This window comes from Salvelinus namaycush, chromosome 19 (genome assembly GCF_016432855.1).
Source record: "Salvelinus namaycush isolate Seneca chromosome 19, SaNama_1.0, whole genome shotgun sequence".
Taxonomy (NCBI): Eukaryota; Metazoa; Chordata; class Actinopteri; order Salmoniformes; family Salmonidae; genus Salvelinus; species Salvelinus namaycush.
This window is the reverse complement of record NC_052325.1, coordinates 21,570,563-21,598,512: the sequence shown is the minus strand read 5'-3', so window position 1 is coordinate 21,598,512 and position 27,950 is coordinate 21,570,563. Positions and strand designations below refer to the sequence as shown.

Genomic DNA, 27,950 nt, shown 5'->3' with positions numbered 1-27,950 from the left:
AGCCCAGACCTCATTCCAATTGAGAATCTGTGGTATGACTTAAAGATTGCTGTACACTTGCGGAACCCATCCTACTTGAAATGGCTGGAGCAGTTTTGCCTTGAAGAATGGGCAAAATCCCAGTGGCTAGATGTACTGAGCGTATAGAGACATACCCCAAGAGACTTGGAGCTGTAATTGCTGGAAAAGGTGGCTCTACAAATTATTGACTTTGGGGGAGGGGGGTGAATAGTTATGCATGATCAAGTTTTCAGTTTTTTTGTCTTATTTCTTGTTTGTTTCACAATAAAAAATGTTTTGCATCTCCAAAGTGATAGGCATGTTGTGTAAATCAAATGATACAACCCCCCCAAAAAATCTATTTTAATTCCAGGTTGTAAGGCAACAAAATAGGAAAACTGCCAAGGGGGGTGAATACTTTCGCAAGCCACTGTAGATGAGAGAGAGAGATGAGAGAGAGTGAGAGAGAGAGCGATGAGAGAGAGAGAAGGGTAAACTAAACTGTGGCCTTAGGAAGTAAAAAGTCCCTGACACCTCTCAGCCTCTGAGCTCAGCTTCCTTCTGTCTGTGGATTAAGCAACTTCCTCAGTCACAATTAAAGGTTTATCCCCTCACAATGAAGAAATTAAACTGTAAAAACTCACCAGCTAAATTATTGTTATTCATGGAAGTTTAAAGAAGCGGACGCTTGAATTGTAAACAGTCCCCCCTCTTCTGTTAAGTACACTGTGTGGTGAGTACAGCCATGAGAATTTCAGAGCGAGCAGGAACCTTCTTAGGAACTACAACTGTGTTGAATAAGAAGGATTTACTGAGCTCTTTGACTCTTAAGTACACCAACCCTCTCTGAGTCAAAGCTAACACTTGGAGAATGTACACTTGGAGAATGTCCACATCTATAGGACATATAATGTATATACAATACACACACATACATTCCTGCAAATGTACTTTACATGTCTACATGTCTACTACTGTAGAGGGATTCTACTCTGTTATAGATTGAGTCAGTAGGCTCTCATTGTTTAGGATTCAACATGTGTTTGGTGTCTGTATTTAGGAAATAACGAAATGAAATGCAACATGTCTACCATGGCAGTTTGATGGCCATCCTCACTATCATTGATAAGGAGGTAAGGAACTGTTCTGTGTCTTATGATCAAGCAGAGGGACCAGGTGGAGGTGTGTATGTGTGTGCATGTGTGTGGGGGGGAGGTGAAGGTGAGGGGCATCTTGGGGTGAAAGACAGAGAGAGACAAGTCTGTATCTGCGGCAGCAGTGGGATGACCCTATTGATCTTCTGAAGCCTGGGCTAAGAATGCACACGCATACTTCCTATTATGGGAATCTACCTAAAATCCTAGACTACACTGAGTATACCAAACATTAAGAATATCTTCCTAATCTTCAGTTGCACCCCCCCCCCCCATTTTGCCCTCAGCTCAGCCTCAATTCGTTGGGTCATGGACTCTACAAGGTGTCGAAAGCATTCCACAGGGATGCTGACCCATGTTGACTCCAATGCTTCCCACAGTTGTGTCAAGTTGGCTGGATGTCCTTTGGGTGGTGGACTATTCTTGATGCACACGGGAAACTGTTGAGTGTGAAAAACCCAGCAGAGTTGCAGTTCTTGACACAAACTGGTGACCTTGGCACCTACTACCATACCTCGTTCAAAGGCCCTGAAATATTTTGTCTTGCCCATTCATCCTCTGAATGGCAGACATACACAATCCATGTCTCAAGGCTTAAAAATATTTAATCTGTCTCCTCCCTTTCATCTACAATGATTGAAGTTGATTTAACAAGTGACATCAATAAGGGAGCATAGCTTTCACCTGGATTCACCTGGTCAGAGCAAGTGTTCTTAATGTTTTGTATATTGAGTGTATACTGTTATTACAGATGTTTTACATGAGTCACAACACGCAGGAAGGAACTGGACATTTGGGTTAGGGTTAAGTTTGGCTGAGGTTAAACTGGGTTAGGGTTAAGTTTGGCTGAGGTTAAACTGGGTTAGGGTTAAGTTTAGCTGAGGTTAAACTGGGTTAGGGTTAAGTATGGCTGAGGTTAAACTGGGTTAGGGTTAAGTTTGGCTGAGGTTAAACTGGGTTAGGGTTAAGTTTGGCTGAGGTTAAACTGGGTTAGGGTTAAGTTTAGCTGAGGTTAAACTGGGTTAGGGTTAAGTATGGCTGAGGTTAAACTGGGTTAGGGTTAAGTTTGGCTGAGGTTAAACTGGGTTAGGGTTAAGTTTGGCTGAGGTTAAACTGGGTTAGGGTTAAGTATGGCTGAGGTTAAACTGGGTTAGGGTTAAGTTTGGCTGAGGTTAAACTGGGTTAGGGTTAAGTTTGGCTGAGGTTAAACTGGGTTAGGGTTAAGTTTGGCTGAGGTTAAACTGGGTTAGGGTTAAGTTTGGCTGAGGTTAAACTGGGTTAGGGTTAAGTTTGGCTGAGGTTAAACTGGGTTAGGGTTAAGTTTGGCTGAGGTTAATTTTGGCTGAGGTTAAACTGGGTTAGGATTAAGTTTGGCTGAGGTTAAACTGGGTTAGGGTTAAGTTTGGCTGAGGTTAAACTGGGTTAGGGTTAAGTTTGGCTGAGGTTAAACTGGGTTCGGGTTAAGTTTGGCTGAGGTTAAACTGGGTTAGGGTTAAGTTTGGCTGAGGTTAAACTGGGTTAGGGTTACGTTTGGCTGAGGTTAAACTGGGTTAGGGTTAAGCTTGGCTGAGGTATAACTGGGTTAGGGTTAAGTTTAGCTGAGGTTAAACTGGGTTCGGGTTAAGTTTGGCTGAGGTTAAACTGGGTTAGGGTTAAGTTTGGCTGAGGTTAAACTGGGTTAGGGTTAAGCTTGGCTGAGGTATAACTGGGTTAGGGTTAAGTTTGGCTGAGGTTAAACCTGGTTAGGTTTAAGTTTGGCTGAGGTTAAACTGGGTTAGGGTTAAGTTTGGCTGAGGTTAAACTGGGTTAGGGTTAAGCTTGGCTGAGGTATAACTGGGTTAGGGTTAAGTTTGGCTGAGGTTAAACCTGGTTAGGTTTAAGTTTGGCTGAGGTTAAACTGGGTTAGGGTTAAGTTTGGCTGAGGTTAAACTGGGTTAGGGTTAAGCTTGGCTGAGGTATAACTGGGTTATGGTTAAGTTTGGCTGAGGTTAAACTGGGTTCGGGTTAAGTTTGGCTGAGGTTAAACTGGGTTAGGGTTAAGTTTGGCTGAGGTTAAACTGGGTTAGGGTTAAGCTTGGCTGAGGTATAACTGGGTTAGGGTTAAGTTTGGCTGAGGTTAAACCTGGTTAGGGTTAAGTTTGGCTGAGGTTAAACTGGGTTAGGGTTAAGTTTGGCTGAGGTTAAACTGGGTTAGGGTTAAGCTTGGCTGAGGTATAACTGGGTTAGGGTTAAGTTTGGCTGAGGTTAAACCTGGTTAGGGTTAAGTCTGGCTGAGGTTAAACTGGGTTAGGGTAAAGTTTGGCTGAGGTTAAACTGGGTTAGGGTTACGTTTGGCTGAGGTTAAACTGGGTTAGGGTTAAGTATGGCTGAGGTTAAACTGGGTTAGGGTTAAGTTTGGCTGAGGTTAAACTGGGTTAGGTTTAAGTTTGGCTGAGGTTAAACTGGGTTAGGGTTAAGTTTGGCTGAGGTTAATTAAGTTTGGCTGAGGTTAAACTGGGTTCGGGTTAAGTTTGGCTGAGGTTAAACTGGGTTAGGGTTAAGTTTGGCTGAGGTTAAACTGGGTTAGGGTTAAGTTTGGCTGAGGTTAATTTTGGCTGAGGTTAAACTGGGTTAGGATTAAGTTTGGCTGAGGTTAAACTGGGTTAGGGTTAAGTTTGGCTGAGGTTAAACTGGGTTAGGGTTAAGTTTGGCTGAGCACAAAGAGTACATGGAGCATTACTATGATTCAAGGTCACAGCCACCATGTCTTTCTCAGGACTATGAGTTAGAAACAAGGAAACGATTCATTTAAATCCTACACTTTTTTGTCATTCAAAAAGAGGGAATCCTCTCTAAAGGAAAATCTACATACTTTCTAACCACATGAAGGGATTTCACTCACTCATCACTCACTCCATTTCTACCCAGTTGTTATGAAAATTACTATTTATTTTCCCCACATCTCTTCTTCTCCCAGAGCTGTCTGGCGTATGACATCACAAACTAGTTTTCCATGAGGCTGGTAGCGGCTAGTAGCGGGCCTGTTTACATGTTTCTGGGGACCATGACAACCATACATTGAAGTAACATCGGTCTCAGAGCCTGTACTGTAATCACAGGGTGTACTGTAGGCCTATGTACTGAAATCCTTTAAAGTGATGATCCAGAACTTTTGTATAATTTCAGTCAGTAGTTTTGAAAGTGGTACTCAAGAGCCAAAACGAGCCCCCTTTTTTGGTGTACTACTTCATCCAATTGTGTACTACGTTATCCATTTCGTATGATATGTTACATCCTGCAGATGTTGTTATTGTGCAATTTGTGTAAAATGTTACGAATCAAATTCGTACAATATGTTACCGGACTGCATCTTTAAGTAGTGCTAGAAAGGACTTTCTCAGTGAGGAAAATACACTCCACCATTCTGAAGAGCCTGTATTTAACCATGGCCTAAAGTGAAACACCAAAATGACATGCCTGTCTGGCTATTGCATGGGACCGGTACAGAACAGAACTATTTATGGAAAAAGAAACATGCAAGGGACTTCAATGTTACAGTCCAGAAAACATAAAGGCTTGGTTGGATTGGTTTTGGATTGGTTGTTCCCAGCCCACAACCCGCCGGCCAGGACAGAGTTGTGGTCTGGGATGCCTCTGTTTGTTATCCCTGGGTCTGCTGCATTTACTCAGGCTAACCTGTCTGCTTATTTTGCTGGTCTCACAGTTTACTGTAGCCCTGCCGTCTGCCTGCCTGCATTTTATCCTGAGAGAGAGGCCAGTAGCCAGCACTGGTGTCAGGGATGTGGGCTGCACTGGGTACATCCCAAACTGCATCTTATTCCCTGTTGGCCCTGGTGAAAAGTAGTACACTATATAGGGAAAACAGTGCCATTTGGAACATACCCACTGTCTTGTTTCAGACAGGATTTTCCCTGCTGCTGCCTGCTGTACTGACCACACAAATACTGGAAAAGTTGAATGTCACTAAATGTTTATGGAATTTCTCCTCCTACTCTTCCTCCTTTTCAAGCTTAGCTGCTGACCTGACTCTTATTTTGGACGAAGCTGACCAAAAAACGAACATAAAATAAGAAAAGCCTTTTTTGTTTGTTTTTTAACCAAACAAAAAATGATTTCTTATATCTGTTTATTTGACTGGGTTTACTTAGACAAAGTCTGACTGACTTACAGGTGCGGGTGATTAAACGTGTGGTATGTGACTCTATGTCTCTATTATAAGCCCTCCATAATGAGGCTAATTGCTAATGGCTAATGCTGCGGTATTACCAGCCTGTTTCAGCAGTGTAACCTTAGATCTGTAATTACCAGCAAATCAATTCCCTCAGCCTAAGGAGGAATTCTAGTGTCGCTACAAATCAATATCCTGTGAGCCTAACAGAGCTGCAACAGCAGTCACAAAGGCCTCTAATACCAGGGACGGGGAAGGCTATGGGCCAACAGGGCTTCTTTTCAGGTAGAGTGTCAAAGTAGCTAAGAGCAGTAAGGAACTGTGACTTTGTCATTTGAGGCATTAATGCAATTAACTTTCCCCTACACTTTTCCCTACAACATTCTCTAGCAAAACTTTGAGTATGTGAAGCTGCGGTCCTAGTAGATGTATATGTCTATTTTAGTAGATACAATATTGTCCTATTCTATTCTATTCTATTCTATTCTATTCTATTCTATTCTATTCTGGACAGACACCTAGATGACTGGTGGCTGACTAATTGGCTGACTGATTAACTGACTGGCAGACTGACTGGCTGACTGATTTGCTGGCTGAATGGCTGGCTGACTGAAGGTGGCTGACTGTCTGGCTGACACTGTTTTCACCAGCTGTGTGTGCAGGCCCTGAGGGAAGGGGGAGGAGACACATGGGCCGGATGGACTCCCCTGGCCTCAGCCCCTGGCCTCAGCCTAGACTATAGGAATAGGCTGTAGCATGTCTACCCCAGCTATAGGAACAGACCTGTTTACATAAGCACCCCTTTTCTTTGTTTACCACTTTACACACATTTTTGTTTTAAAAATGTATATTTCCTCAGGGGCTTGTTTTTGTTCACTTGAACTGTGAGCGTGAAGGGGTACATTAGGGGATGAAAGCAGGCATGGGAGATCTTAGTTCAGACTGGTAGGAGTTAGGGTTACAGGGGTGGGGGTTCTGCAATGCAGCAGAACAGTGAGTGGACATTCCCGTTTTCTTTAAGTATTGGACCTTATTTTTGTCCCCTAGCTACGGTTATTATTTTGGATGTGTGTAAAACTCCCTCTATTCAGGGAAGGTAAGGGGCAAGGGCCTGGGAGGGGGGACACTGAGGAGGAAAGGAAAGAACCAGAACTTAGGTCCCCAAAACAGAAAGGAAACATCTCAGAGTCGGAGGCCAGGATTAATCAGAGCATGCTGGGAATGGAATTCCGTTAAAGAGAAGAAGAAAACAAGGGAGGAAAGACAGAGAGAGAGAGGGAAGAAAGAGGGTGTCGGCTAATCCTCTAAAGCAGAGGTACTCAACTCTTACCCTACGAGGTCTGGAGCCTGCTGGTTTTCTGTTCTACCTGATAATTAATTGCACACAACTGGTGTCCCACGTCTAAATCAGTCCCTGCTTAGAGGGGAACAATAAAAAAAAATGCAGTGGAACTGGCTTCAAATTGAGTTTGAGGGCCCTAAAGGATCCATATATTGCTCCCAACTCCTCTCCCACAGCTTGCAAATGGCTAGGAATGTAACGTGTTGTCTTTGGACGCTGTGTGTGTGTGTGTGTGTGTGTGTGTGTGTGTGTGTGTGTGTGTGTGTGTGTGTGTGTGTGTGTGTGTGTGTGTGTGTACAGTATACATCTCTGGTAAGGAGAGATGGACGTGTGCTAGGCAGACGTGATGACATTGATGTACTATACTGTGCTGATTTTATTAATTCAATTAAATACACTATACTGTATATTCATTATGTGATTACTGTAGTGTTTTAAACATCTTACATATTCCTTTGAACTCTGCATAGGAATTTCTTCACTTTCTGTAAAAACTATCCAGAGAATTATTTAAAAAATGTCTAACTTATTCGTAAAATGCAGAAACCCTGTGTCCAATTTCCGGCAAGAGAACAGAAGTGTATCGGCCCCTTTTTTCAGAAGTATGTATAAGGGAATGTATAAGTATAAAGACATGTATTGAGCTGACTGCCCAGTACAGACTCTGTAGGAACCTATTTTCAAACATTAGATATGAAATATAACCTATTTACTGTAAAATAAGGCAGAATTATAGGAGGATCTATATAGTTTAACAGAAGCTGACCATACCAATAAAATGAAAGTCCCTTCCGCTCTATAATGATATATGTCTCTGGCTTATTCAGTTATAAAAGACAACAGTCAGTTCCTGCTAGTGTGTGGTGGATCGGATCGCCCCTAGAGGAAAGCAGAATTGGGCCGAGCCAGTCAATAGCTTCACCTTCCTGCAAGACCCACCTTCACCTTCCTGCAAGACATGAGGTCTTCTCATGTATATGGTCAGTTAAGGCAGTACTGATACGATGTTGTGATTGTGAAATACTGTACATGGCACTGGATACAGCTGGTCCTTTCTTTCCCAACATGACAATCTACTTGGGATATGAAATAAATCAATATATTCTGGGCTTCTCAGGTGTGTGTGTCATGCTGTTTTCTAAGTAGTAGGGCCAGGCGAGGTGGTGTCTTGTGCAACACAGTTACCAGAACTATTTATCTCTTGCACTGCCTTGTCTACTCTTCTTTAAGACATGGGGAATGAATACTGAGGCACTCATCCACATGTTGTGGAGTTAGAGCAATGTTCTGAATATCTTAAAAAGTACTTCTGCCTACACTTCCACTCATGAGGATATTTATTCTTTAATCAGTTTAAAACACAGGTGGATGGCGATGGAGTTAATTAAACATATGAGGGAGTCACACTCTGAGTCACAAATCCCCTATTCTCTCCCTGCCTTTCACGGGCCCACAGAACCACAACAGTGCAATGGCCTTATTTAGAGGGAGAGAAAGAAAGAAAGAAATCCCTGTCTCCTTTCTCAGGAAGATTAGTGATGTCCCTTTGTCGTGTTCCTGCCTATGAACAATTTTTTCTTTTTTTATGGTCACATTTTTCTCTGCCAGCAGCCTGAAGTCCAGAGCACCTTCCCCAGAGCAGAGCAGCCCAGGGACTAGGAGAGAGGCGTGGGGGAAAGAGACACTTCACACACCCCTCTAATCCCCTATCACCTCTCGGAACCCCTCTTACCTTGACCATTACTCACTTACCCTCGCTACGGAGACCACGGCTGCTGTGATTAACACACTGCTCTGTCCATATCACTAACTCGCCACTCTCTTAACACAACTAATTACACTGCACGCGCCTGCTCCATCCATCTAGTGTAGTCACCAGTCACACAGAGTTTAGGCTTGGTGTAACACCACATCTGTGCATAAGGAGCGTAAAGAGTGGGGGGAGCAGGAGGGAGGCGGGGGGGCACAAGGCACAATAGCGGTATACTGGACTTAGCTTTGTGAATGTTGCCATTTGAACAAAACTACAATCTGAGGTGTTAGATAAAGACAGTTATAAACAACTGTTTCACAAACAGTTTTAGACCATGAATTTCACGTGATCACGTGATCTTATGTGAAGTTAATGTGAAGACATGTGACAACATTTAAAGCAACCTGTGATAGCATGAAACTACACCGGTGAAAACATGTGATCACATGTGAAGTGTTCCAAAAACACACATTTTCACATGGTTTCACATGTGAAACGTCATGAAATCACGTGATTTTCCGTAAGGGAAAGATTACAAACATTACAATTCAGCTTAGAGATCTGCTTTGAAATACTGAGATGTTTACTGTCCTATACTGGGAACCTGATCTGGCTATTTACAACCAGAGAGACAGACCAATAAACCCTACAGACTGAGGTTTGTGTTGTTGTGTGTTACAGCCTATACCAGAACACACACACACACACACACACACACACACACACACACACACACACACACACACACACACACACACACACACACACACACACACACACACACACACACACACACACACACACACACACACACACACACACACACACACACACACACACACAACAGCCTGCAAGAGTCTGCCCTGCCAGAGGGATGCGGGCTGTCACTGAGAATGCGGGTGCCCATTTAAAATCATTAACAAGGCCCAGCTAGAGAAACGGCCTGATGCATATCAAGGAACAGGTGGACTCATGCCAAGCCAACATCCTTCTTCCCTGTCTAGCCATGGCCTCTTGCACTAAGAGCTTTTAAGGCCAGACATACTTCCATTATGGTTTAAGAGTCATGGACTCAAATGTAACTGGTCAAGGTACCTGTCTATTTGTGGAAAAATCCCCCTGATTAACTCTTTAGTCATATCACAGTTTACCTATTTGCTTATGATTTTGCCTACACCTAGTGACCTGCTTTTTAAATTATATGAACAAAAAAAATTCAATTTTACTTGGAACGGCAAGCCAGATAAAATTAAAAGGGCCTATTTATATAACGAATATGAATTCGGAGGGCAGCAATAATTAAATATTAAAGCATTAGACCTTTCACTAAAGGCATCAGTCATACAAAAGTTATACTTAAATCCAAACTGGTTCTCTAGTAAATTGGTACGAATGTCTCATCCTATGTTCAAAAAGGGCCTTTTTCCCTTTATTCAGATTACACCTGATCACTTTCGGTTGTTTAAAAAGGAAATAATCTCCAAAATATCTTTATTTTTTAAACAAGCCTTAGAAAGTTGGTTGCAATTTCAGTTTAATCCACCCGAAAAGACAGAACAAATAATACAACAAATATTGTGGTTAAATTCAAATATACTAATTGATTAAAAAAAATGTATTTTTCGGGGGGGAAAAAAAGGTATAATTTTAGTGAATGATATCATAAATAGGACTGGTGGAGTTATGTCACACATGCAGCTAACACAGACATATGGAAATATCTGCTCTACCCCATATTACAACCAATTAATTGCAGCATTACCACAAAAATGGAAGAGGCAAGTAGAAAGGGAAAAAAGTAAGGAACTTGTATGTCGGCCCTATATTAAAGAACATAAATGGTTAAAGAAAAGTGTGATAAATAAAAACATATACCAATTTCATTTGAGGACAAAAAAACTGACAGCTGTGCCATATAAATTGCAAAATAGTTGGGAAGAGATTTTCGATGTACCCATTCCATGGCACATGAATGAATTGATACGCAAAACAACGCCGGATTCAAAACTTCTAATTTTTCAATTGAAATTACTATACAAAATTCTTGCAACTAATAGAATGTTATATATATGGGGGATACAATCTTCCCAGCTCTGCAGATTCTGCTGTGAGGAGGCAGAGTCATTAGATCATTTATTTTGGTATTGTCCATATGTAGCTCGTTTTTGGTCACAGGTCCAGGAATGGCTGAAGAATTGCAACATTTGTCTAGAACTAACGCTACAGATAGCAATACTGGGTGATTTGAAAAGCCATAGTCAATCAATCAATAATATAATTATTATTTTAGCAGAAAATTTTATTTTTTAATTTACAGTCTGTAGAAGCTATGAGAATAGAAAGGTTCAATTATTTTGTGAAGCATCACAGTACAGTTGAAAAATATATGGCAAATAGAAATCCGAAATGGATGATGTTGAGAGATAGATGGTTGAATGGAGCTGAAGGGTGGGACTAATAACAAGATAAACAATGTAAAGCATACGGGATCTGTAAAATGTACACTGCTCAAAAAAATAAAGGGAACACTAAAATAACACATCCTAGATCTGAATGAATGAAATATTCTTATTAAATACTTTTTTCTTTACATAGTTGAATGTGCTGACAACAAAATCACACAAAAATTATCAATGGAAATCAAATTTATCAACCCATGGAGGTCTGGATTTGGAGTCACGCTCAAAATTAAAGTGGAAAACCACACTACAGGCTGATCCAACTTTGATGTAATGTCCTTAAAACAAGTCAAAATGAGGCTCAGTAGTGTGTGTGGCCTCCACGTGCCTGTATGACCTCCCTACAATGCCTGGGCATGCTCCTGATGAGGTGGCGGATGGTCTCCTGAGGGATCTCCTCCCAGACCTGGACTAAAGCATCCGCCAACTCCTGGACAGTCTGTGGTGCAACGTGGCGTTGGTGGATGGAGCGAGACATGATGTCCCAGATGTGCTCAATTGGATTCAGGTCTGGGGAACGGGCGGGCCAGTCCATAGCATCAATGCCTTCCTCTTGCAGGAACTGCTGACACACTCCAGCCACATGAGGTCTAGCATTGTCTTGCATTAGGAGGAACCCAGGGCCAACCGCACCAGCATATGGTCTCACAAGGGGTCTGAGGATCTCATCTCGGTACCTAATAGAAATGCCACCCCACACCATGACTGACCCACCGCCAAACCGGTCATGCTGGAGGATGTTGCAGGCAGCAGAACGTTCTCCACGGCGTCTCCAGACTCTGTCACGTCTGTCACATGTGCTCAGTGTGAACCTGCTTTCATCTGTGAAGAGCACAGGGCGCCAGTGGCGAATTTGCCAATCTTGGTGTTCTCTGGCAAATGCCAAACGTCCTGCACGGTGTTGGGCTGTAAGCACAACCCCCACCTGTGGACGTCGGGCCCTCATACCACCCTCATGGAGTCTGTTTCTGACCGTTTGAGCAGACACATGCACATTTGTGGCCTGCTGGAGGTCATTTTTCAGGGCTCTGGCAATGCTCCTCCTGCTCCTCCTTGCACAAAGGCGGAGGTAGCGGTCCTGCTGCTGGGTTGTTGCCCTCCTACGGCCTCCTCCACGTCTCCTGATGTACTGGCCTGTCTCCTGGTAGCGCCTCCATGCTCTACGCTGACAGACACAGCAAACCTTCTTGCCACAGCTCGCATTGATGTGCCATCCTGGATGAGCTGCACTACCTGAGCCACTTGTGTGGGTTGTAGACTCCGTCTCATGCTACCACTAGAGTGAAAGCACCGCCAGCATTCAAAAGTGACCAAAACATCAGCCAGGAAGCATAGGAACTGAGAAGTGGTCTGTGGTCACCACCTGCAGAACCACTCCTTTATTGGGGGTGTCTTGCTAATTGCCTATAATTTCCACCTGTTGTCTATTCCATTTGCACAACAGCATGTGAAATTTATTGTCAATCAGTGTTGCTTTCTAAGCGGACAGTTTGATTTCACAGAAGTGTGATTGACTTGGAGTTACATTGTGTTGTTTAAGTGTTCCCTTTATTTTTTTGAGCAGTGTATATACAGTGGGGAGAACAAGTATTTGAGACACTGCCGATTTTGCAGGTTTTCCTACTTACAAAGCATGTAGATGTCTGTAATTTTTATCATAGGTACACTTCAAAAATCACATTGTATGATTTTTAAGTAATTAATTAGCATTTTATTGCATGACATAAGTATTTGATACATCAGAAAAGCAGAACTTAATATTTGGTACAGAAACCTTTGTTTGCAATTACAGAGATCATACGTTTCCTGTAGTTCTTGACCAGGTTTGCACACACTGCAGCAGGGATTTTGGCCCACTCCTCCATACAGACCTTCTCCAGATCCTTCAGGTTTCGGGGCTGTCGCTGGGCAATACGGACTTTCAGCTCCCTCCAAAGATTTTCTATTGGGTTCAGGTCTGGAGACTGGCTAGGCCACTCCAGGACCTTGAGATGCTTCTTACGGAGCCACTCCTTAGTTGCCCTGGCTGTGTGTTTCGACCCATCTTCAATGCACGACCCATCTTCAATGCTCTTACTGAGGGAAGGAGGTTGTTGGCCAAGATCTCGCGATACATGGCCCCATCCATCCTCCCCTCAATACGGTGCAGTCGTCCTGTCCCCTTTGCAGAAAAGCATCCCCAAAGAATGATGTTTTCACCTCCATGCTTCACGGTTGGGATGGTATTCTTGGGGTTGTACTCATCCTTCTTCTTCCTCCAAACACGGCGAGTGGAGTTTAGACCAAAAAGCTCTATTTTTGTCTCATCAGACCACATGACCTTCTCCCATTCCTCCTCTGGATCATCCAGATGGTCATTGGCAAACTTCAGACGGGCCTGGACATGCGCTGGCTTGAGCAGGGGGACCTTGCGTGCGCTGCAGGATTTTAATCCATGACGGCGTAGTGTGTTACTAATGGTTTTCTTTGAGACTGTGGTCCCAGATCTCTTCAGATCATTGACCAGGTCCTGCCTGGTCAATGACCAGGTCTGTGAGAGCCAGAATTCTTACTGGTTGGTAGGTGATCAAATACTTATGTCATGCAATAAAATGCTAATTAATTACTTAAAAATCATACAATGTGATTTTCGGGATTTTTGTTTTAGATTCCGTCTCTCACAGTTGAAGTGTACCTATGATAAAAATTACAGACCTCTACATGCTTTGTAAGTAGGAAAACCTGCAAAATCGGCAGTGTAATTACAGACCTCTACATGCTTTGTAAGTAGGAGAACCTGCAAAATCGGCAGTGTGTCAAATACTTGTTCTCCCCACTGTAGGTTCGGAACTTTTGTGAAATAGCACAGTTACAAATAGAAATCAAACTGGATGGACATCAGAAATAGAGGAAGGACTAAGAACAAACAAGAGAGAACTATTGTAAAGTAGACTGCGTCTGTAAAATGTGTATAAGATGTATAAATTGAAGGTAAAAGCCGAAGTGTTTATTTGTTTACTCCAATTGGGGGATCGGTGGTAGGGTTTGCGGGGAATAATAATAAAGGTATATTCTTTAAAAAAGTATGTATGTCTATATAGGTATGTGTATGTATATATGTGTATATGTATGTCTATATAGGTATGTGTATGTATATATGTGTATATGTATGCATGCGTGTATGGATATATATATTTACCCCAAAAATATATGGGGGATTGGAAATGATGCAGACAATTACATTGATGGAAGCAACATTCTTTCCGCAATATTAAGCTGATTAAAATAAATAAATAAAACTGGTCAAGTATGTCTCCATGAAACTCAACTGAAATTGAGTTTTGTTAGTAAGATGCTGATGTTCTAACTGCCAATGAGTCTAGACCAGGCCAGCGAAGAGAAAAAACATAGCTGCTAGAACTTTATTCATTTGTAATGACTTGTTTTACCAGTATATCTTATGCAAACATTTGAGTGCTTTTCTTAGCACTTTCACTGAGAATGGTCTGACGATGCTTCAGTTAGTTAGCCTTTGACTTACAGTAGTTTTCAATAGAGATGAGTGAATGAGGCCATTCATTTTGGCTACTTTGAGAAATGTACTAAGAATAATACACTGTCATATTGATTTATTCACGCTATGCCCTATATTAACATTCCTGTTATGATCTGCATGCTAATTGCAGAATCAGTGAAAAGGTGTCGATAAGAAGATAAAAACTAGGGCTATAACTATGTAACCAAGTCAGTATGGCTGTAAATGTTCTACTTTCACTGTTACCAATGAGTGAATAGAGAATGTATGGTGATTATAGTTGGTTGAGGGCAGGCCACCAAGCCCTTCATTAAATAGTAAAAATATCCGACTGATAAGTTCTATTAACGTTTCTGTGGTGGGCCCTCGCTAGATGTCTTTGTGCATCTCAGAAGGAAGGACCTCAGAACCGCTCCACTATGCAGTTCTAACTTATTTATAACGTTGAACCTCTGGAGCCAAGAACAAGGTCCTCAGACCTCGTTATGAGGAGTTGTCATCACACATATAATCACTGATGAAAACACGAGGTCTCATTTTTTATATATGAGAGGGTCTGCCTCTCTCTCTCTTGCTCTCTCTCTCTCTCTCTCTCTCTCTCTCTCTCTCTCTCTCTCTCTCTTCAATTCTATTTAAATTTCAATTCTATTTAAATTTAAGGGGATTTATTGGCATGGGAAACATATGTTTACATTGCCAAAGCAAGTGAAATAGATAATATACTAAAGTGAAATAAACAATAAGAAATATACAGTAAAAATTACACTCACAAAAGTTCCAAAAGAATAAAGACATTTAAAATGTAATATTATGTCTATATACAGTGTTGTAATGATGTGCAAATCGTTAAAGTACAAAAGGGGGGGAAAATAAACAGAAATATAAGTTGTTTATACAATGGTGTTTGTTCTTCACTTCACCCTTTTCTTGTGGCAAACAGGTCACAAATCTTGCTGCTGTGGTATTTCACCCCAAAAGATATGGGAGTTTATCAAAATTGGATTTGTTTTCGAATTCTTTATGGATCTGTGTAATCTGAGGGAAATATGTGTCTCTAATATGGTCATTCTTTTGGCAGGAGGTTAGGAAGAGCAGTTCAGTTTCCACCTCATTTTGTGAGCAGTGTGCACATAGCCTGTCTTCTCTTGAGAGCCAGGTCTGCCTTCGGCGGCCTTTCTCAATACCAAGGCTATGCTCACTGAGTCTATACATAGTCAAATATTTAATTAATTTTGGTTCAGTCACAGTGGTCAGGTATTCTGCCACTTTGTACTCTCTGTTTAGGGCAAAATAGCATTCTAGTTTGCTGTTTTTTTGTAAATTATTTCCAATGTGTCATGTACGTATCTTTTTGTTTTCTCATGATTTGGTGGGAGCTAATTGTGTTGCTGTCCTAGGGCCCTGTGGGGTCTGTTTGTGAACAGAGCCCCAGGACCAGCTTGCTTAGGAGGCTCTTCTTCAGGTTCATTACTCTGCAGGTGATGGCTTTGTTATAGGTGATGACTTGGTTATTTTTTATTTTACTTTTATTTAACTAGGCAAGTCAGTTAAGAACAAATTCTTATTTTCAATGACAGCCTAGGAACAGTGGGTTAACTGCCTTGTTCAGGGGAGGAATGACAGATTTTTACCTTGTCAACTCGGGGATTTGATCTTGCAACCTTTCGGTTACTAGTCCAACGATTTAACCACTAGGCTACTTGCCGGAAGGTTTGGGAATCACTTCCTTTTAGGTGGTTGTAGAATTATTTTCTGGGTTTTAATAATTAGCGGGTATCGGCCTAATTCTGCCCTGCATGCATTATGTGGTGTTTTACGTTGTACACGGAGGATATTTTTGCAGAATTCTGCATGCAGAGTCTCAATTTGGTGTTTGTCCCATTTAGTGAATTCTTGGTTGGTGATCGGACCCCAGACCTCACAACCATGAAGGGCAATGGGTTCTATAACTGATTCAAGTATTTTTAGCCAGATCCTAAATGGTATGCCGAATTTGATGTTCCTTTTGATGGCATAGAAGGCCTTTCTTGCCTTTTCTCTCAGATCGTTTACAGCTTTGTGGAAATTACCTGTCGTGCTGATGTTTAGGCTGCGGTCCCCAAATTCTATCAGCATATCGTTTGTGCTACCAGGGCTGGCAAAACCCTAGATCATTGTTATTCTAACTTCCGCGACACATATAAGGCCCTCCCCCGCCCTCCCTTCGGAAAAGCTGACCACGACTCCATTTTGTTGCTCCCAGCCTATAGACAGAAACTAAAACAGGAAGCACCCGTGCTCAGGTCTGTTCAACGCTGATCCGACCAATCGGATTCCACGCTTAAAGATTGCTTCGATTACGTGGACTGGGATATGTTCCGCATTGCGGCGAACAACAACATTGACGAATACGCTGATTCGGTGAGCGAGTTTATTAGCAAGTGCATCGGTGATGTTGTACCCACAGCGTCTATTAAAACATTCCCCAACCAGAAACCGTGGATTGATGGCAGCATTCTCGCAAAACTGAAAGCGCGAACCACTGCTGTTAATCAGGGCAAGGTGACCGGAAACATGACCGAATACAAACAGTGTAGCTATTCCCTCCGCAAGACAATCAAACAAGCTAAGCGTCAGTATAGAGACAAAGTGGAGTCGCAATTCAACGGCTCAGACACGAGAGGTATGTGGCAGGGTCTACAGTCAATCATGGACTAAAAAAGAAAAAGCAGCCCCGTCGCGGACCACGATGCCTTGCTACCAGACAGACTAAACAAATTTTTTGCTCACTTTGAGGACAATACAGTGCCACTGACACGGCCCGCTACCAAAACCTGCGGGCTCTCCTTCACTGCAGCCAACGTGAGTAAAACATTTAAACGTGTTAACACTCGCAAGACAGCAGGCCCAGAGGGCATCCCCGCCGCGTCCTCAGAACATGCGCAGACCAGCTGGCTGGTGTGTTTACAGACATATTCAATCCAGCCTTATCCCAGTCTGCTGTTCCCACATGCTTCAAGAGGGCCACCATTGTTCCTGTTCCCAAGAAAGCTAAGGTAACTGAGCTAAATGACTACCGCCCTGTAGCACTCACTTCCGTCATCATGAAGTGCTTTGAGAGACTAGTCAAGGATCATATCACCTCCACCCTACCTGACACCCTAGACCCACTCCAATTTGCTTACCACCCCAATAGGTCCACAGACGACGCAATCGCCATCACATTGCACACTGCCCTAACCCATCTGGACAAGAGGAATACCTATGTAAGAATGCTGTTCATCGACTACAGCTCAGCATTTAACACCATAGTACCCTCCAAACTCGTCATTAAGCTCGAGACCCTGGGTCTCGACCCCGCCCTGTGCAACTGGGTCCTGGACTTCCTGACGGGCCGCCCCCAGGTGGTGAGGGTAGGTAACAACATCTCCACCCCGCTGATCCTCAACACTGGGTCCCCACAAGGGTGCGTTCTCAGCCCTCTCCTGTACTCCCTGTTCACCCACGACTGCGTGGCCATGCACGCCTCCAACTCAATCATCAAGTTTGCAGACGACACTACAGTTGTAGGCTTGATTACCAACAACGATGAGACGGCATACAGGGATGAGGTGAGGGCCCTCGGAGTGTGGTGTCAGGAAAATAACCTCACACTATATGTCAACAAAACAAAGGAGATGATCGTGGACTTCAGGAAACAGCAGAAGGAGCAGCCCCCTATCCACATCAACGGGACAGTAGTGGAGAAGGTGGAAAGTTTTAAGTTTCACGGACAAACTGAAATGGTCCACCCACACAGACAGCGTGGTGAAGAAGACGCAGCAGCGCCTCTTCAACCTCAGGAGGCTGAAGAAATTCGGCTTGTCACCAAAAACACTCACATACTTTTACAGATGCACAATCGAGAGCATCCTGTCGGGCTGTATCACCGCCTGGTACAGCAACTGCTCCGCCTTGGGGTGGGCATTCTATGTTTTGTTCTATGTTGTCCTTTCCTGTGTTTGGCCTGGTATGGTTCCCAATCAGAGGCAGCTGTCAATCTCTGATTGAGAACCATACTTAGGTAGCCTGTTCCCACCTGTGTTTGTGGGTAGTTGTTTCCTGTTTTGTGTTTTTTCACCTTACAGGACTGTTTCGGTTCGTTCACTCTCTTTGTTGTTTTTTGTCATTCAGTGTTCTGTTTATTTATTAAAAGGCATGAACACTTACCACGCTGCGTGTTGGTCCGATGATTCCTATTCCTCATCATCAGACGAAGAGGAGAGTCGTTACAGTCAAAAAGATCATCAAGGACAACAACCACCCGAGCCACTGCCTGTTCACCCCGCTATCATCCAGAAGGCGAGGTCAGTACAGGTGCATCAAAGCAGGGACCAAGAGACTGAAAAACAGCTTCTATCTCAAGGCCATCAGACTGTTAAACAGCCATCACTAACATTGAGTGGCTGCTGCCAACATACTGACTCAACTCTAGCCACTTTAATAATGGGAAAAATGTATGTAATCAATTTATCACTAGCCACTTTATATAATGCTTACATACCTACATTACTCATCTCATATGTATATACTGTACGCTATACCGTCAAATGCATCTTGCCATCTTGAGGCAATTAAATGTATCACTAGCCACTTTAAACAATGCCACTTTATATAATGTTTTCATACCCTACATTACTCATCTCATATGTATATACTGTACTCTATACCATCTACTGCATCTTGCCATCTTGATGTAATGTATCACTAGCCACTTTAAACAATGCCACTTTATATAATGTTTTCATACCCTACATTACTCATCTCATATGTATATACTGTACTCTATACCATCTACTGCATCTTGCCATCTTGATGTAATGTATCACTAGCCACTTTTAACAATGCCACTTTATATAATGTCTTCATACCCTACATTACTCATCTCATATGTATATACTGTACTCTATACCATCTACTGCCTATGCCGTTCGGCCATCACTCATTCATATATATTTTATGTACATATTTGTATTCATTCCTTTACACTTGTGTGTATAAGGTAGTTGTTGTGAAATTGTTAGGTTATATTACTTGTTAGATATTACTGCATGGTCGGAACTAGAAGCACAAGCATTTCGCTACACTCGCATTAACATCTGCTAACCATGTATATGTGACAAATACATTTGATTTGATTTTGATTTGATAGGGTGTGCAGGGTAAATACGTGGTCTGTCTAACGGTTTTCCTCCTCCTCTTCGTCCGAAGAGGAGGAGTAGGGATTTGACCTAAACGCAGCGTTGTGATACGACATGAGTATTTATTTAAACAAGACAAAAACTAAACAAACTTGAGAATTTACAAAATAACAAAACCGATGTAGACAGACCTAAACCATGAGAACTTACATATAACATGAAGAACGCACGAACAGGTACAGACTACAACTAACGAACGAACAAACCGAAACAGTCCCGTGTGGTGCACGTACACAGACACGGAAGACAATCACCCACCAACAAACAGTGTGAACAGCCAACCTATATATGGTTCTCAATCAGAGGAAACGTCAAACACCTGTCCCTGATTGAGAACCATATAAGGCTAATTACAAGTGACCTAAACATAGAAACACAAAACATAGAATGCCCACCCCAACTCACGCCCTGACCAACTAAACACATACAAAAATAACATAAAACAGGTCAGGAACGTGACACTGTCGTTACAGTAATTTGGTAAAAAGTCAATTTGACAATTGCTCAGTACATTGTTTTCATTGAGGAAATGTACGAGTCAGCTGTTAATGATAATGCAGACGATTTTCCCAAGGCTGCTGTTGACGCATATCCCCCGGTAGTTATTGGGGTCAAATTTGTCTCCACATTTGTGGATTGGGTGATCAGTCCTTGGTTCCAAATATTGGGGAAGATGCCAGAGCTGAGGATGATGTTAAAGAGTTTAAGTATAGCCCATTGTTATTTGTGGTCTGTATATTTGATAATTTCATTAAAGATACCATAAGCCCCACAGGCCTTTTTAGGTTGGAGGGTTTCTATTTTGTCCTGTAGTTCATTCACTGTAATTGGAGAATCCAGTGCGTTCTGGTAGTCTTTAAATCAAATCAAAGTTTATTTGTCACGTGCGCCGAATACAATACTTACTTACAGGCTCTAACCAATAGTGCAAAATAGGTGTTAGGTGAACAATAGGTAAGTAAAGAAATAAAACAACAGTAAAAAGACAGGCTATATACAGTAGCGAGGCTACATACAGACACCGGTTAGTCAGGCTGATTGAGGTAGTATGTACATGTAGATATGGTTAAAGTGACTATGCATATATGATGAACAGAGAGTTGCAGTAGCGTAAAAGAGGGGTTGGCGGGTGGTGGGTGGCGGGACACAATGCAGATAGCCCGGTTAGCCAATGTGCGGGAGCACTGGTTGGTCGGCCCAATTGAGGTAGTATGTACATGAATGTATAGTATTTAGTAGTTTAGTAGTTGATTCTACAATTTATAGTTGATCATGTATGTGTTTGCTGTTTGTTCTTTGTTATAGAGCCAAAAAGATTGGAGAAGTGGTTTATCCATACATCTCCGTTTTGGATAGATAACTCTTTGTGTTGTTGTTTGTTTAGATTCTATGGATTCTTCAATTACATTGAGCTGATTTCTGACGTGCTGTTCCTTCTTTTTCCGTAGTGTATTTCTGTATTATTTTAGTGATTCACCATAGTCAAGGCGTAGGCTCAGGTTTTCTGGGTCTCTATGTTTTTGGTTGGATACGTTTCTCAATTTCCTTCTTAGCTTTTTGCATTCTTCATCAAACCATTTGCCATTGCTGTTAATTTTCTTAGGTTGTTTGCTTGAACTGTTTTGATTTGATAGGGAAGCTGAGAGGTAAAATATACTGTTTAGGTTTTCTACTGCCCAGTTTACACCTTCACTATTACAGTGACACCGTTTGTCCAGGAAATTGTCTAGAAGGGATTGAATTTGTTGTTGCCTAATTGTTTTCTTGTAGGATGACAATGTTTGTATTTCAAATTTCTTTGATGAAGTCTGGGTTCCTGCTCTTTAGGCCAAAGGCAGTTGACCTCAGACCTTGTATATTCCAGGATCAGATAGTAAAAGCTTTGTGTTCCATAGTGTCTAGTGTTGTTTTTGTGTGGTTTAGGCCTGGACCATCACAGTAGGTGAGCAGAGCATGTTGAGCATCTGATACATACCTCTTAGGTCTCAGGATGGGGCTTGGGTGAGTGTAATAGTGGGGGCTGGGCCTGTTGGTCTGCTCACGGCCTGGGCGTATGTCCTGCTGTCATGTTGAGGTCCTTGCTTCAGGGGCAGGGGGCATGGGGTGGGCAGAAGGGGCATTGGTCTGATATGGGGGGGGCCTATATAGGGTGTGGCCAGGGTTTGCTTGGGGTGGTCTTAGCTGGTTGGGGTGATGCTGTGGTCTGGGTGTAGGTCCTCCTTGGCATGGGTTCTCTCCCTCTCTCATTCTCTCTCTCTCTCTCTGTGACTCTTTCTCCTTCTCCCTCGGTTTCTTTCTTTCTCTCTCTCTCTTTGTCTCTCTCTCTTTTTTCTCCTCAGACCGGACTGACCCACTAAGGGTATCATCACATAAGAGTTGCCTGCGTGTTACTTTCCATTTCAGTCATATGCTATGCAATTTTACTTACAACATAATTTACAACCATCATACTTCGTTGGTCTATGTGGGTTTGAAGAATTGCAAGTGTCCGATATAGGCCACAGTAGATTCCAAGACAATAAATATAATTAGTATTTTTGGAAACAATCTTTGACCATTTCTTTGTAGAGGCGCCAGTGAGGACAGAGAGAAATGTCCTATTTTTCATGTATTTCTCTAAACAATTAATGCTCATATGGCTTTGCTTATGGCAGGCCACCAAGCTTATCAATAAACATAACTAACCAATGCCACACTATCAGATAAAAGCTCATTAGCATATCAAAGGTACTTCCCGGTCCTCGCCGATGTCAGAGGACTCTGATGCACTGTGCAGTCCACTGTTACCACAGACAGCTTTAGTAATTCATAACATTTATACTCAGGAGGTAAGAACAAGGTTTTTCAATCTCATTATAGTGTTTTTTCATCTCCCAGTCTCTGACATCTTTGAATCATGCAGTCCCTCTCCATCTATCTCTTTCATGTGCCACTGAGTGGGGGAATAAGCCAATATGAAAGCATACACCAACACAGGCCACCGAAAAAAAACTACTTAAAGTCAATATCTGAATCATTTTTAAATTCATGCATTTTACCTTCTGCACGATCAATTAAGTCAAGAAGTATTTTATATTGAAAATATTTTCAGTATGAGAGATACCGTATGACAGGGAGACTCCTATAATGTATTTGATGTGGGTATTGAAGACTCTACTTTATGACTGGGAGCATTGCTATACGGTACAGACAGAGTGGAGAGAGGGAAACATTGGGAGGTTTGGACTGGAGAGATGTAGTTGAAGGTGGCAGCTCTTAGACTAGTCATACCTCTGGTAACTGTAGTAGGAGACGGTTTCTTTGGCAGGTCTGAGAAGCTGCTTCCATCCAGACCTGATCCCTTGTGCTCCTTCTTCTCAGTGGCTGTAAGAGCAGAGGTATCCATAGTGGACAGCAGGGAGTCCGTGTCAACCTAGAGAGACAGGGAGGGAAAAGGAAAGATTCAAGCAGAAGATGTGTAAAGGCAATACAAATGTTGTTGACAAAAGATTATTTTGGAATGAGGAGGTGGATTTTGTCACAACACACACACATACTCACTGGCTGTAGCAGTGCCCGAGTTGCCAACAGAGGGAGTTCTACAGATCATACACTCTGTATTACAGTCCAGCACTGTGTATAAAATATGAAATGAATAAGAAAGAATCTAAAAACTATTCAGTGTCCTGACATGAAGCAGACTTCTCTGAGATAATGCAGAGTGTTGCTGGTTGCCAGGCACCGTCTGGGGCACAGAGAAAGACACAAAAGGACACATTATTTTACCATATTATATCATGTAGCGTGTCTGGTCACAGCCTCCTCTCTTACACAGTCAAACTAAATGTAGATATTTAACTTTTTGTCAGAGAGTAAAAACAGTATCCCTCAGAATATTGTCCACAAATAATAAATGAATGTACTGTAACTACCATGTATATAAGCTACATAGTTTTAAGGCGTCACTCAATATGAAAACGTATACTTAAATAGACACAGGTTTTTCAGTTGTTCAGTGTAATACGTTCCTAATGTCCTTCATAGTAAAAATGTGACACACTCAGCAGTCTGTCTTTTAGCCACTATGACATCACCATGACACCACATTCACATGCTTGTTTGAATGGCAGTAGACTTGGCAGCAAATGACTTGTTTGAGTTTGTGGAACCTAGACGATTATCCTCGGCTAAGTGCAAAGAAGTAGCGGTCTAAAGCTAAGAGGGGAGATCACTCCACACTCTCAAATTTAAAATCACATTTTAAGAAGAGAAATTGTAGAAATAAGCAGGGTTTATGGCTGTGGAAGCTAGTGACGACCCACTGTCACTAGGCACTAGCTTGTTGTCATGGTTATCACTACTGGTTTTACCCCTTTTAGTGTGTCAATATGAGGGTTTCGTTGTTGACATTGTCTAATCTGACCTGTATGCACTGATTTGATTCACTGTGATTTATTGGTTGATTCATTGGTTGAATATATGTTTATTCATTATGATTTTATTAATCGTTATTTGCCATATAAGTACAAACTCGGACAGATAACTTGACTATTTTGCTGGTTAGGACGATTCTACTCTACACTCTTCAATGTAGTGAAACACTAAAAACAGCTCTACTGGAGTGTAAAAGTGAAGTGACATACAGTTTCCACACACTTGTTGACAGACGTGGGCACTTGGCAGTCAGAACTTTAAATGAATGCAACATAGACTATGTTTTACACTGTTTATATTGCTGAACTCATATACAAACATTTTTTCAATGACTTGACAAACAGCACTTATGTATGCGCTTGCAAATAATTTCTGAATTAGGGAGTGCTCTGTCACTATTAACATTTTAACACCACAGGCCTTTAGGCATGGCATACACAGTATTTGCAGCATGTTGGTGTTCTAGAGACCAAATAGGACATTATCTCAACTGATGATACAATTTCTTTCCAATAATTAGTTTATATGCTACTGTAATACATTGATTAAATATGTTCTTTTTCTCTAGCCTTTTACACTAGCCACTATGAACAGTACTCACAGAACACTATCAAGTAATTCAATGTGTGCTCATGTGTGAAGCATCCTTTTAGGTTTCCTGTGGTCTTCCAACATCTTGTGTTCTATTGGAGATATTGCGGACCAGTGGCCATTGGTATGACCCTTCAGAGGTACTAGTTGCCTGTCCCGCTGCCCGTCCCTGTGCCTAGGTAAGCCGATTAAGAAGTGGGCAGCTAACAGGTTTAAAAGGCATCTGTTTCTTTATTGTCTTGCCAAAAACAAATAAAAGTTGTTTTCCCTCTAGCCATCTTGTCACTGAGGCTGACAACTCATTCATAAGACATTTCCTTTTACGATCACAATCCAAAGCAGTAAGAAGTGTTTTATTATCTGTTTCAGCTGATTCCAATGGTTGTATGACATTGGCAACAAATTATATATATTTTTTTACAATCAAAGGCTCTTGGATCAACGAAGGTATGCCCAACCCTAGAGCACATAGTAAACCCTAAACATCAGTCTATCTGTCTTCCTAGTGACTTGACCCCTGAAGAAGAGAGAATGTCTTCTTGATAACATCATGTTTAATATGAACATCTGGCTTGCAACACATTAATAGCTGTTGTTTCCTGCTATAATTCAAGCCAAGTATCATTTTTTTACTACTAAAAACAAAAAGCTATGTTTAAAGTGATAAGGAAGCATTGGTCTGAAGCCGAAAAAGAAAATAAATTCACATGAGCACTACAATGTCTACTCTACCCATACTCTACCAAGGTTTTCCAGAACACAGCTTTGACCTATCACAGTAGAGATATTAGTCTATTGTACTTCAAACAATGTGTATGCAGGTTGCTTAGGATTCAAACCTTCTCAAACAGCCTAATTCATACTCTTAGAGGTGCTCCCACAATAATATGATTTGTACCGCATAGAAGTTAAAGTATTGGATTCTTCGCACACCACACTAATCCCATTCCACTAACATGTCAAGCTTTTTTATTATTATATGAAAGCAAGCTTCTTCTAGTAATATGGTGCCTGATTGTATTTCCTTAAACCTTTATTTTAAAGATGGTGATGCTACAATAATACACATTTACAATAGACCTATATCAAAAAATACATACAACCTAATATAAACAGTGCCTTCGGAAACTATTCAGATCGTTTTTTCCCCTCATCAATCTACACACAATCTACATACCCCAGACCCACCCCTCTAGCTATGCTTTATGGAAGAATGTAACTTAGTTGGCTAGGATATATTGTCAACATTGAGTTGTGGTTCATATGGTACAGTCTTGTTGGCTTGTAGCTACTGGCTAGTTGGCTAGCTAACTGGCTATAATAGCAGCCAGGGAGGTTTGCTAGCTTATTTGTTTGTGCTCGGATTTAGTTTACACAGATGACTTCAGTCATATGAAAATCCTTCCATAGCTAAATATACCTAGCTAGCTTCCTTTCCTTGTAGCTTGCTTCTCATCCGACTGGTGTTAGCTGACTAGCTACAGCTGCTAGCCTGCTATAAGCCAGCTGCTGCTGTTGTTGGGCAGCAACTGAGTTTCTGCTCCTGGTTTTAGAACTCTGAGATTCGACTGGAAAGGGGTTCGTTCGCTCGCCACTTTCAAAGTTCCAACTACGAGCGCTATCAATGGCTCACAGGCTCCGAGAAGCACTGCAAACTGTACTGCTGGGAATGCCTATTATTTGCAAGTGATCGATTTGGTGTTTGGAGCCACACTGGCTTTGCAAACTTGAGTTGTCTAACCAAGGCAGCAACGAGACACCAATGTACGGCTGGGCACTTACAAGCAATGGTGCTTTTGAAAACTTTTGGGGACACCCGAGTGGATCTACAGCTCAACGAACAAGCGCGCAGGACAACGGAGCTGCACAATGAAAAGGTGAAGAAAAATAGGGAAATATTGAAAAGACTCATTGACTGTGTCATGTTTTTGGGTAAACACTGTTTACCCAAAAATGTCAATTTTTGTCAATTTCAAGGTGACGCAACGCCTGGTTATACTGCGTTTCTGTCTAAATGTATAGTGTCTAGAGCCATGGCATCATTATGATGGTAATAAGAGGTGGATTAATTCGGGTGGGACTGTGTAGGACCTCACTGAAGGCCCAGGCCCCAGGCCCATGGCACGCCACTGGTTGGTTCTTAATGGACAGAAATTAGCACGCGAGAGCAATGAATTAGAGATGTAATAAAAACTGTTTCACCTACAAACTTAGTCAATCCGACATTTTGTAAGTCCAATGGTCACTTTATGGACGCTATAGTCTCGTTTGAATCTGAATTTGAGCTAGGTAGGTGCAGAGAATACTCTGAAAACTCAATTGCCAACACCCTGTTAAACAATCCGGTATGTGTACGTCCAATCAAGTTGATTTGCCAAATTTCCTTGAAATTGGTGTCATGTAGGCTTAGATATGATGGTAGGGAGATTTACATTTTAGACTCAATTTAACATCGCCCCCACAATAATCACAAATATACATTAAGCCCTGAGTTGTATATTAAACAGACACAAGCTTGTTCGGTTAAGTCCATTATTAAAAATGTGGGGCTTGGATCTCAGGGTACTGTAGGCTCGGGTAAAGGACTAAAGAGCTAGAAAGTGTGTTGCTTGGATAGAAGTGGCTCCAACTTCACCCCCATCCCATCCCCCCACAGCTCCACCATGCAGGTCTTTGGAGCCTCTCTCTGACCCATTCCTCCCTCCCCTCCACTCACCGTCCCTGAAGACAGGGGTGTCAGGCTCTGATGGGACAGTACAGGTGTCAGGAACTGAACAGACAGATGGTGGATGAGGAGAACAAACAACAAGAGGCCATTTCTTCTTCTTCATTTCTCCTTCTTCCCTTCTTCTGGTTGGCTGGTCAGCCTAGTGCAGTGAGCGAACAGGATCGTGGCTCCCCCAGCCCCCTCCACTGACCCCCAGTCCACGTGACCACAGGCAGGGGACTCTATGGTGCTGGGTGTTGGTGGGATAATCCCCTATACAGGACTCCCAGACTCCTTTCTTGGATTTGTCCCTCTGCTGCCACATAACCAATAACCCACCTCTCAGTGAGCGAGTCACAGTCTGGGTCCTGGGATAGTAAAAAAGCTTTTTGTGTTGTCATTCTTCGTCTCTTCTCAAGGTCTTCTAGTCCTGTTTTTATCATACTGGGTTACACAACTTTATTTTTACACTGATTAAAGCCATAAACAAGTTGTATGTCTGAGTGAGACAATCAACAGGAAATAAAAGGCATGTGTAAGCCTGTGTACGAGCCCATTAGAGAGTAGAGAGAAGCGTGAGGACGGAGGGATAGGAGGGTAGCAATGACTATACACAAGTGAGAGGAGACC

General features: G+C 42.2%; 1 protein-coding gene across 1 annotated transcript in view; it reads right to left on the bottom strand.

Annotated features, from left to right (window-relative positions):
- The window catches only part of LOC120063931 (zinc finger protein GLI2-like), a 101,188-nt gene extending 73,543 nt beyond the window's left edge, over positions 1 to 27,645 (bottom strand). The window contains exons 1-4 of the mRNA XM_039014241.1: positions 27,532 to 27,645; positions 27,330 to 27,383; positions 23,280 to 23,333; positions 22,880 to 23,021 (exon numbers count right to left, since the gene is read on the bottom strand). Of these exons, the coding sequence (XP_038870169.1) occupies positions 22,880 to 23,021; positions 23,280 to 23,333; positions 27,330 to 27,383; positions 27,532 to 27,645 (364 nt within the window). The remainder of the gene's footprint in view (positions 1 to 22,879; positions 23,022 to 23,279; positions 23,334 to 27,329; positions 27,384 to 27,531) is intronic.
- Between the last annotated feature and the right edge of the window lie 305 nt (positions 27,646 to 27,950).